At 52.8% G+C, this 10,761-nt stretch overlaps 5 protein-coding genes across 5 annotated transcripts; 2 read left to right on the top strand and 3 right to left on the bottom strand.

Moving 5' to 3' along the window:
- Window positions 1–671: 671 nt before the first annotated feature.
- AA0111_g290 (hypothetical protein) lies at window positions 672–1,285 on the bottom strand (the record flags this gene model as incomplete). The annotated part of the gene is made up of 3 exons (XM_028648722.1): window positions 672–727; window positions 781–1,073; window positions 1,230–1,285. The coding sequence occupies 3 exons, from the start codon at window positions 1,283–1,285 to the stop codon at window positions 672–674; spliced, it is 405 nt and encodes a 134-aa protein (XP_028511880.1).
- Window positions 1,286–1,778: 493 nt separating this feature from the next.
- AA0111_g291 (hypothetical protein) lies at window positions 1,779–2,352 on the top strand (the record flags this gene model as incomplete). The annotated part of the gene is made up of 3 exons (XM_028648733.1): window positions 1,779–1,944; window positions 2,047–2,206; window positions 2,262–2,352. 3 exons carry the CDS (start codon window positions 1,779–1,781, stop codon window positions 2,350–2,352), a joined length of 417 nt encoding a protein of 138 aa, XP_028511881.1.
- Window positions 2,353–3,119: 767 nt separating this feature from the next.
- On the bottom strand, window positions 3,120–4,549 carry AA0111_g292 (putative cysteine protease; the record flags this gene model as incomplete). Its single annotated transcript, XM_028648744.1, has 2 exons — window positions 3,120–3,582; window positions 3,639–4,549. The coding sequence occupies 2 exons, from the start codon at window positions 4,547–4,549 to the stop codon at window positions 3,120–3,122; spliced, it is 1,374 nt and encodes a 457-aa protein (XP_028511882.1).
- A 616-nt stretch (window positions 4,550–5,165) lies between these two features.
- AA0111_g293 (hypothetical protein) lies at window positions 5,166–7,632 on the top strand (the record flags this gene model as incomplete). Its single annotated transcript, XM_028648755.1, has 2 exons — window positions 5,166–5,280; window positions 5,339–7,632. 2 exons carry the CDS (start codon window positions 5,166–5,168, stop codon window positions 7,630–7,632), a joined length of 2,409 nt encoding a protein of 802 aa, XP_028511883.1.
- A 1,229-nt stretch (window positions 7,633–8,861) lies between these two features.
- On the bottom strand, window positions 8,862–10,641 carry AA0111_g294 (hypothetical protein; the record flags this gene model as incomplete). Its single annotated transcript, XM_028648766.1, has 8 exons — window positions 8,862–9,215; window positions 9,264–9,529; window positions 9,582–9,924; window positions 9,972–10,031; window positions 10,079–10,148; window positions 10,199–10,238; window positions 10,317–10,393; window positions 10,481–10,641. The coding sequence occupies 8 exons, from the start codon at window positions 10,639–10,641 to the stop codon at window positions 8,862–8,864; spliced, it is 1,371 nt and encodes a 456-aa protein (XP_028511884.1).
- Between the last annotated feature and the right edge of the window lie 120 nt (window positions 10,642–10,761).

Here is a 10,761-nt window from a genome sequence, read left to right on the forward strand (position 1 = left end):
GTCTTCTACACAGGTAAGCATTATAAGTTGATAGCGTATTATGGACCAAGTCAAAGACATTATGTGGAGGATCTGGGGTACCCCGCTGTGCCGTTTCTGGAGCGGCAATCGCCCAGGTAGTATGATTTGAGACATTTACGTCCAAGTTCGACGCTGGATACCGTGCACATGTGGATTATTATCATCTGCTTTCACGTATGTTTCGAGTTGCAAGAATTACAACTGCATGATTTCTACACGGCACTTCTACGCAGAGTGTATTGTCAAATTTGCGCAATCGCAGACTTGCCGAATGCAACGTTGTCGCACCAGTTGACCGCCTCGAGATCGCGTGCCGCGTGGATCTACCGGTATGAGGAATGGCTGGTGTGAGGCTGATAGCTTCCCGATGTACCTCCACCGCTCAATCTGCAAGCGCCAACTCGCAGACACAGTACAAAACTAATTGCAAACCAAGGCAAAGTCACGGCAAAAGACAAATGATGAAGTGATATGCTCGATTCAGCTCATGAGCTCGCGGTCGTCAATACAACCAGCTAATATACAGCTCTGGTATAAATCCCGTAAAAAGCCGAGAACCCAAACCCAGACCGACTCCCATTATCATTGCAGATGAAAAAGACCCATGAAGTAACCACGCCGTGAAGAAGAAACTCAAATGCAGGACGCGTTTAGAGCTCCTGCGAAGGACCCTTGCCAGGCTTGGCTGTCTTCTTGGGCAGAAGGTCTGAAAATATGTTAGCAACTGATGCGATGCGATTAGACCATGATGCAACGTACTCTGGTGAATGTTGGGGAGGACACCACCCTGGGCGATGGTGACGTGTCCGAGAAGCTTGTTCAACTCCTCGTCGTTCCTGATGGCGAGCTGGAGATGACGGGGAATGATACGGGTCTTCTTGTTGTCGCGGGCAGCGTTACCGGCCAACTCGAGAATCTCAGCAGCGAGGTACTCGAGGACGGCAGCGAGGTAGACGGGGGCACCGGCACCGACACGCTGAGCGTAGTTGCCCTTGCGGAGAAGACGGTGGACACGACCGACGGGGAAAGCGAGACCGGCCTTGGATGAACGGCTAAGGACAAGTTAGCTATGATGCAATGTTGGAGATGCAATGCGAAAAGACGCGTCAATCAAGCAAAAGACGCGTCAAAAAGATGCGAATTGAAGCAGAAGAATGCGCAAGGCAAACTCAAGCTCAAGACGCGATGCAGGAGATGGAAACACTTACGATTGAGCGCTGGACTTGGAGCCGCTGGCCTTGCCTCCGGATTTGCCGCCAGTCATTTTGAAGGAGTTTGGTTGGGGTGGGTTATTTGAGAAAGTGGGAGTGGTGAGAGAGATGAGTTGCGTGAGCGGGTTGAGCTGGTTGTGGGCGTGGAGTGTCGAGACGATGGATTGCTTGCTGCTGTTGGGGGGCGGGGCGGTCTTATAAGGACGGCGCTGGACTGTTGCGAGTGCGCGAGATCAACCTGCCCACGCTAGCGCGCGAAAAGGCAGCGACGCCGTCTAGCGCCTGCCGCAAGTCAGCGCAAGATCACTCGCGGGCCTCGCTTAGCTACTAAACTGGCAAGAGCTACCGCACGGGCCTCCCAGCCGCCTGCTGGATCACAACATGAGAGCGCGCTCCCCATAAGTAGCGCGTCCCCCGCCGTCGACGACCTTTCCCTTCATCCATCGCAAACTCCCACCACGACACTCAGCCAACTCCATCTCACTAAAAGCTTCTGCTTTTAACTCAAATCCACCCTTTTTACCCAACTCCACCAAATCACTCAAAATGCCCCCCAAGGCCCAGAAGACTCCCACCACCGGCGGCAAGGCCCCGGCCGGCAAGGCTCCCGCTGAGAAGAAGGAGGCTGGCAAGAAGACCGCCGCGCCCTCTGGCGACAAGAAGAAGCGCACCAAGACCAGGAAGGAGACCTACTCCTCCTACATCTACAAGGGTAAGTTTGCCATTTGCGCGTCATTGAGCGCGACATCCAGTCTTTGAAGCAATCTGCTTCATCGGTTTCCATTGAGCAAAATTTGCTAACGCGTCTTTGCAGTCCTCAAGCAGGTCCACCCCGACACCGGTATCTCCAACCGCGCCATGAGCATTCTCAACTCTTTCGTCAACGACATCTTCGAGCGTGTTGCCACTGAGGCCTCCAAGCTCGCTGCCTACAACAAGAAGTCCACCATCTCATCGCGCGAGATCCAGACATCGTACGTTCTCCATACTTCCTCTACAATCCATCGCATATACTGACTTCATTCACAGAGTCCGTCTGATCCTGCCTGGTGAGCTTGCCAAGCACGCCGTCTCTGAGGGTACCAAGGCTGTTACCAAGTACTCTTCTTCCACCAAATAGAGTGCTTTCTTTTCGCTGGATGTTTTCTTTGGGTCTTTCTTGTCTATTCCGACAAGTGGTTATGGGGTGCGGTGTTCACGGGTCCTTTGCTAATGTGATCATGGGTCGGTTTGTCTGTCATCGAATCATCTAGTCGTATTCGACTACGAGGTCCATCAGGGTCTGTACATTATACCACAGCAGACGGGAACGAATCAATTCTTTCGAACTTCACATATGACTCCAATTTCTCCAACCATTTCCTCTTCTATTTCTACACTGATTGACCCGCTAATACTCAGTTACCCTTTGCACGAAAGGAACGGTCGAACTTGGTAGCCATCTGTCTACAATGCGCACACGGGAAAACGCGCGGAATTCGGGTCGAAGCGCGATACCGACGCGCTCGAGGTCGCGTGTACCGTATCCGGAGATACGCGTCAAAAGCGCGCCTTTCGCAACGCCGCATCCGGAGCAGTCGCGTGCTGTACGACTTTGGTTCACATGACGTAGAGCTCCATTTTGCGTCAACCGGCCGATTTCACAGTTATGATGATAGACACAGACTCCGCATGGCAATTTTTGGGACTGTCATCATGAGCAAATAACTACCAGAGAACGTGGATTGCACATGGAAACGCGGCATTTACGGATATACATGTGCCAAACCCAAGGAATCCATATCAACAATGCCGAAACTCCAGACATGCATGTACCCGTATGATATCATTGCGAGACCCAAGAGAGAACGCCACCAAGAGAGGGAGAGCAAGCAAGAAGACTACAGTCTACTGTAAGCCATCCTCATCCCAGCTTTCAACTTCGTCAATAGCACCCTCTCTTTCCTGTCCTCGCGGCGCTGGCTCTTTGTCTTGCACGTGAACCACGCTCTTACCTTGCACGCTGCGGACGCCTTCTTTCCAGTTATCGTAGTCTTCCTGCGATGTTATGAGGAATGCAAGGAGCATGGAGGGGTCCATCTCGCGGATCTGAAGACGGCGGATGCGGCGTGTGTGGCAGGTTGCGAGTTCTTCTGCGGAATATGATGCGTTTGATGAAGGAACAATGGTCGTGGATGACGAGGTGGACGTTGCTGAGGCTTCTAGTGTGGAAGATGACGCTCCTGCCTCGCTCTCGGTGGACGATGGAGGAGGGCGGTAGGGTAGGAGTGGGCGTGTGCTGTGGGGGTCGAGGTAGAAGAAGTTGTTCGCCTGCGTGGCTACAAAGTAGTGTGACGCTGATGGTCGGCCACTAGAACAGTCAGTGTAACTACTAATGAAGCATGCGAGATGCTCGTTGCGCCTTACCCTGCAATACCAATACTCTGCTTCATCTGCAGGCTCGCCTTCAGTGCTTCCCAGTATACTGGTGTAATCTTGTCGATACCCAACCTCGTGCCGACTAGGATTAGTGTAGGCTGCCATTCACCGTCATCCTCCATGGCGATCTCCTTCAGCTTATCCTCATACACATCAGCGCCATCGCCTGACACGTAGACCCTCAGCCCAGCTTCCTTATTCTTGTGCACTAGATCTTGTATGCAACGTGCTGCTGCCGAGGGACCAAACCACTCGCCAGGGTACTTTCCGCATACAGCAGCGCCATGTTCGACGAAGCGATGGATAGAAAAGGGCGCTTTCGGATCGTCGGCAAACATGGAGAGTATCTCTTGATGCTCCTTTTCATCAGGCTTCTCTTGGTATCTCCAGTCCCGCCCGAGACGTAGTATCTGCAGCGCGTTGGCGAGGATGCACTGCCCACTCCTGATCATGCACCCAAAGCCCGTGTCCGATGTGAAGCCAGGTGAAGCGAGGTTCTGCATGCGCACGCGAAAACTCATGGCGCTTGTTGCCTTTGGATCCTGGCTCTTCTGGATGGCCGTGAAGCCAGAGCGGTAGGTCATCCATATGCGCGACTCGAAGTCGTCGAGGAAGGCAGAGGGCCAGTTGCCGTATTGTGCCGGATCCTCGCCATTTGGAGCTTCTCTGCGCTCTGTCTCTTCGATGCTGGTCCTTATCCAGCTTTCATCTTCGTTGCGCTCGGACTGGGGCGTGGGTGTCCCGGCGGATGGGGAATCAGTAGGCGTAGGCTTGGATGGCGGAGGACGGGGGTCGTAACGTTGGCCCAGCAGCCATATGGGTTCGTTGGAGTCGTTCGTAGGCGGAGGGTCGTAGAAGGTGCGGACGACGTTGCGGGTAACGCGCTCGAAGTCATGCATGATGGCTGCAACTATAGGTGGTGTGGCCAGGGCGACGATGGATGCGGAGGTGATGCGGAGGTCCGAGATGAGGTTGCCTAGAGCTGGCTACATGCGTTCGTACTTGCCACGACTATTCACACATGCCCACGACACAAAGGTGTTGGAAGAGAGATAGAATAGAAGCACGATGTTGAACTCGCTCAGTTGGTGCAGCGAACCGCAGAGGTCATATGCGGCTCTACGACCCAAGGTTCCCGCGGGGGAGGGGTCCACGGTGGCTATCACCTGGCTGCCCACGGGTGTCACTTAACATCAATCACGCTTCCGGAATGCGTTGGCGAGAGCATGTACCACGACCAAGTATACCATGCTTCATTCAAGCGCATCAGATTTACCCTTTCTGTGATGGATTATCCGCCTGGGGACTTGTTACTGTTCTCTCGGCAAGCTGAGAGCTCCCTACAGCGCGATAACCAGCGGCCCCATCGTCATAAGCTCCGCTGAGCTAACCCTGCGCATCATTACTAGCCCCGCGCCACTCGCGACGAGACATCGAAGAGCGCATCATCTCCAAAAGCTTCCACCGCACTTTCCTTTCCTTTTCACCGCAAACTCTCGTCGCACCGCCATCGTCATGTCGCGCGGCAAAAAGGGCAAGAGCAAGGCCAAAGGCGGCTCAGCTAAGAGCACACCGCAGCGCGCGCCTTCCAAACGCCACTCATACCAGTCATGGCCAGTCCATGAAGAGAGTACGTTTGCGCTCCTTTCCAGTCCCCAATGATTGGGTCGTGTTGACCGTTCCTACAGCAGCCGCGTCCAAATTCTCCCTCAAGGACGAAGCAAAATGGATGTCCAGTCACCGCACCGCTGCGTTTGAGGCTGGCAAGAAATTGCGACACATGCCTATCGAGTTCATAAGTGCCGGTCACCTCGAAGGCACGCTGAAGAAACTGGACACGCCTGAAACAGATACTGCTCAGGTCTCGTCTGATTCTGGCGCCGAGTCAAATACACCGTCCTCGCCCTCTTCCACACCCGACAACACGACAGCAATGGCACACATGGCGATCCGCAGCCCCTCGCCTGCGCTCTCCGAGGCTTCATCATCGAGCGCTGATGAGGTGCTGTTCAGAGGTCGTGGAAACCAGTCATCTGCCGCTCCCGTCGCCACCTTATCTACAGAACAGGCACCCAAAGCCACGCCTACCGCCACGCCACAACCCTTCGAAGGCACACCATCACGACCATTACAGTCTACTCCTGCAGTAGAAACACCACCTGTTGAGACGCCTGAGTTCACAACTGCCTCAGCCGTCGATCGTGCATCAGTGATTGTGACAGGCGACGCCCCAGTATCGGTTGAGCTCAGTATTCGAGGCAATGCTGCTTCTCGGCTAGAAGCAGAAGTGGGCTCAGATGCTGACGACGTTGATCAAGACCAATTCGCGAGGCGAAGAGGAGGCAGGCCTGCGTGGGAAGGCAAAACTACCGAATGGCAACACCGAAGCAAGCCCAATATTGGATGGTTGCCTGATGCTGACCGTCCCGACATGAATGACCATCTGCACGGCGAGGTGAACCCCCGTGACGCAGCTATTGACGACTACATGCAGAACATGGAAGAGTTCGGTCTCACCGAAGACCTGCTGGCTACATCTGGCTTCGCTCGTCGTGAAATGGATCTGGACGCAGGCAGCCACAACGATTGGGAATCGGTGTCCGGAAGTCAAGACGGTGGCAACGATGGCGAGGGCAGCGACAACTGGGATTCAGACATGTTGCAGGATTTCGAAGACATGAGCACCTCATCAGATGTGATGGACAAAGTCGTTCGGATTCTATCAAAGCGCACCCGCAAGAGTGGCCTCCAATATCTCTGCGTGTACGAAAACTCTGTCACGGACGATGCCCGTTGGCTGTCTTACACACATCTCAAGACTGCCGACGAGAAGCGGTTGATCAAAGCTTTCGAGGCAGAGGTCTATGAACGTGAACAGCAGATGCTTTCCAGTAGTGACTCCGAGAATGAAGATGACGACGACGATGACGACGATGACGACGACGACGAAGACGACGAAGACGAAGAGGAACTCGACGACGAGACTATTGCGAAGATCTTGCAGAAGCAAGAAGAACTTGGCCTCGGTGGCGACGAGGTAATGTTGTATGCTGGCGACGATTTCTTCGACGACTCAGGCCCTGCCAACGACTACTCGTATGGCGCTTACAGCAGACCTAGCAAAAAGAAGGGACGTGGACGAGGTAACAAGGAACCTACTTTCCCCTCGGCCTCTGCTATGGTTGCAGCCCTTGAGATGGACCCATATGGCGGTTTTGACATCATGGACACTGAGCGCCCATCCTTAAAGCCTAAGAAGAAGGGCCGACGTGGCCAGCCACCGCCAGAATTGGATGACTCCGATCTCAACGAACAGCTACAGAGCGCGTGGGCAAATGATAGAGAAAAGAAGCGCCTTAAGAAGGCGGAGCGTGAGGAGCTGCGTCAACAAGGCTTACTAGGCCGTAAGGGTAAAGGTCCCAATCTCAAGGTCAAGTACCAGGGTGGTATTGACATGGAGGACATTGTCGAAGAGCTTCGTGAGTTCTTGGTGGGTGACATGCAGACGCTGTCTCTACCGCCCATGGAGGCCTATCGCCGCGCCACCGTCCACCAAGCCGCTTCATTCTTCAATTTGAACTCCCGTTCCCGTGGCGATGGTAACGACAGATTTACTATCCTCTCCAAGACCAATCGCACGCGCATATATACTGATGACGAGTTTGATATTGCGATTACAAAGAAGGGCTTCCAGAAGCGCCTCAAAGGTCCTCTCTATTCGCAGGGCGGTGGCGGCCGTCCCGGGAAGTTCTCTACTGTCAAACACAAACAGGGAGGTGCACGTTCCCGTCCTCTGCTGGGTTACAAGGACGGTGAGACCGTTGGCGCAAACGCACCAGAGTTGGGCCCGGAAAACAAGGGTCATGCTCTGATGATGAAGATGGGGTGGTCCAAGGGCACTGCTCTCGGTACTGCCGACAACAAGGGAATTTTGCAACCTATTCCGCATACTGTCAAGACCAACAAGGCCGGTTTACAGTGACCTGGCTTTTGTGGTCACAACACGGCTTAAGAATGTTATTTCTCTTGTAACGTTTGCGAAGTCGTGTTTGATGGGACTTTCCCCTCTACCGTCCCCGGATGCGCAACATCGATTGCGTCTGATGTGGACGTTAGTACCTTGTGTATATCCTTGTATGTATTAGTACTGGTGATCTTTCTGGCGTACGATGGGTTTTTCTTGATACTAGCACAGTCACAAAGGGCGATGGTATTGTATTGCATGGCGGAATACCGGCGTTATCTAGATCCTTCACCACCGCCTGCATACTCATCGCAGCGGTTCATTGTGCAGCTCCCATCTGCAGCTTGCGATACTTCCCACAATTCCACTGAGTTATGTCTTGTCGACAAAGGATCCTGTCGCGACACTGCTTAGCTGGACATTGAAACTATACAAAACTCAACAAAAACCAACGATTGCACAACTCTGTCCTTTTCCCGATGAAAGTGATCGTTCTGTGTGATCTCAGTATACCAAAATATGGCTTGAGCAGTTCCGATATTGAATAATGCCCGCAACTTGCTGCAAATATTTACCTGATGTTCGGGGTCGAATTTCCATAATGAAAAGGATCACCAATATCAGAAGAAAATCCAAACATCCAATAACATATGGGATTGGCTCCGGAATCCATTGCAATAGTCATTCATTTGTCTAAATAGTCATTTGTTCCATTCAATATGTCCTCGGTACGTTGGAGTGTTTCGTCGTCCTCATCTTGTTGAACCCACTGCTAGGGCGAGCCCATACCAGACTGCCACCTCAAAAAACAAGACGCAGCTTTGTGTATGAATGACGCTTGAATATCTCCATCTTTTGCGAAAACTTACGCGTATTGTTGCTTAGGGATAACGTAGGCGCTTTGGAATGATTGTTCGACAAGTCATGGTTCCCACTAAAGGGGTCAATTGACGGAAAGCCTTTATCAAGGCAAGCAGTCTGAGAGATCTATTCGTAAGATAATCGTGACAGAAAGGACACAAACACCACGTGTAGGTCCCAATGTTATGTACGAGAACGCCGAACAAGCCAATGCTCCCCTCTTCTTAATCAACAAAAAAACGTCCCGATATTGTGAGTGATGCCAAATGAGGGTGTCGTGTTCCCCGAAGAGTCAAAATATAGTGGATATCGTAGTGAAGGTCCTGCTGTACTGGTTTGTCCTATTCTGCAATTTCTTCCTAACATTCGAGAAAAAGAGGATGCGATCAAAAGGCGGCGTATTCCTCGTTTGGTGGCAGTTGGTAGTTCTCCGCGTGCAAACCCTTCAGAGCTTCCTCGCCGTCCTTGGTGAGGTCTGGTCTGCCGACAGGTGTGACTGCTCCAGTGAAGAATCGTGGTTTCCATTCTTTCTCCGCCGCCTTGCGCTCCGCCGCCTTCTGCCGTTGCTTCTCCTCGATCTCGGTCTTGAGGTTTGTCGCTAGTCCATATTGCTTGCCTACTATGGCATTTGTGACGCCATCCCAAAATTTGAGGGACTCGTTGGGAAGCTGCTGATCAAGCGGTGGAACGATCTTGGCTACGGGGTCGAGCGGGTTGAGGTCGATGATGAGGTTCTTCTCCTGTTAAAATGTTAGATTGTGGTGCAGACTACTAATCAGTATACTTACGGCAACCTTGGCGAATGGCTTGCTGCCGAGGGTGTAGTAGACCTTATCTTGCCAGTTGCCCTCTATCCGCGCAAGGACATCCTTCTCTGATACATCCTTGATCTTGGTAACAGTATCATTCTTGGGGTCATACTTGAAGATGACACCCAGGACCTTGTTCTGTGATCGACCGAGCCAGCCCTCCTCCTGGTATTCTAGAATGACCTTCAGCCCTGTCTTTGGGCAGGTAATGAAGCAGCTATCTGCGACAGATACATTGAGGGAGCCTGTAAATAGAGTAAGCATGGTCACACTACATACAATGCTCTCATGACATACCGCGTAGTATGCCCCCAAGGTAGGCCGCTGGGTGAGTGAGCTGGTACTCCTCATCGCCCCGGTTCTTCAAGTTGATGAAGATGCCCAGGTTGTGTGCTCCAGCAACCACACGCACGCTTGTGCCAGTAAATTTGGCGCTTAGTTGATCGTAGCCTCGTGCGCTAATGCCCTTCTCGGGACAGTCGACGTAGAAGGCGGAGACGGGCGGGTGGTGAGACGTTTGCTCGGTAAGGTAGGAGACGGTCACGGTCTTGCCATCGCCTTTGACGCTGTTGGCAGCGCTTGTGGGTGCGGAGTTGGGTGTCTTGAGGGTGGGATGAGTATCCTCGATCTTCCAGTTACACTGTGAGAGTCAGTAGGTAGCCCGTGTCGTTCCGGGTTAGAGCGTACCCTGAAAAATTCGCCTAATGTAGAGTTGTAAGGCTTGCACGGCTTGCCCTTGACGTATTTCTGCGCCAGCATTAGCTACGTCTTTCTCGAGGGTGCATGCAGCATACCAGGTCCTTTGTAAACCAGAAGCGCAAGCACCCCAGCATGCGCCCCAGGTCATCATCCGAATCTCCGATACTGTGCAGGTCAGTAATGGGCCTTGCAACCTAAGTTGAAGCTGTGCTGACCTGATGAATGTGTCGGGCCTGTCCAAGTAGTGCCAGTACTCTGCTATCCGTCAGATGATAGTCCTGCCACAGCGACTTGCCATGACAGCAATCCTAGATCCATGGTGATGCAACGTACCCAAGTTTGGCCTTGGTTCGAGGAGTTGTGCGGGGAGGGAGAAGCGAACAGCAGCGAGGTCGGAGACGCCAATGAACCTGAAGGAAGACCGAGTTAGCTTTCGCGCGTTGAAACTCGCCAGTCGTGCCTAGTAGACATGCTGTGACCGGGTGGTGCTACGTTACCTCCTCAATATGCCCAGGAAGGTCTTGAACTTGGAGCTGTCGTCCGGAGCCTTCTCTGCGGCGGCGTTTGAAGGTGTTGCAGCCCGCGAATTATCTGTCGAGTTGAGGGCGGACGTGGTTGCAGAGCCCGGTTGGGCCTTCTCTGGCGCAAGGTCCGCCATGGTGATGGGATACGTGTTTTACTCAACAGAGTAACAGCAAGTGGGGATAGGAGCTCGAAGCTATATCTAGGTAAAGATCGATGATGTCGTCAGGTGTTGAGGCGTTGCGCTTTTCGGGGT

Source organism: Alternaria arborescens, assembly GCF_004154835.1.
Source record: "Alternaria arborescens strain FERA 675 chromosome Unknown contig_1, whole genome shotgun sequence".
Lineage (NCBI taxonomy): Eukaryota > Fungi > Ascomycota > Dothideomycetes > Pleosporales > Pleosporaceae > Alternaria > Alternaria arborescens.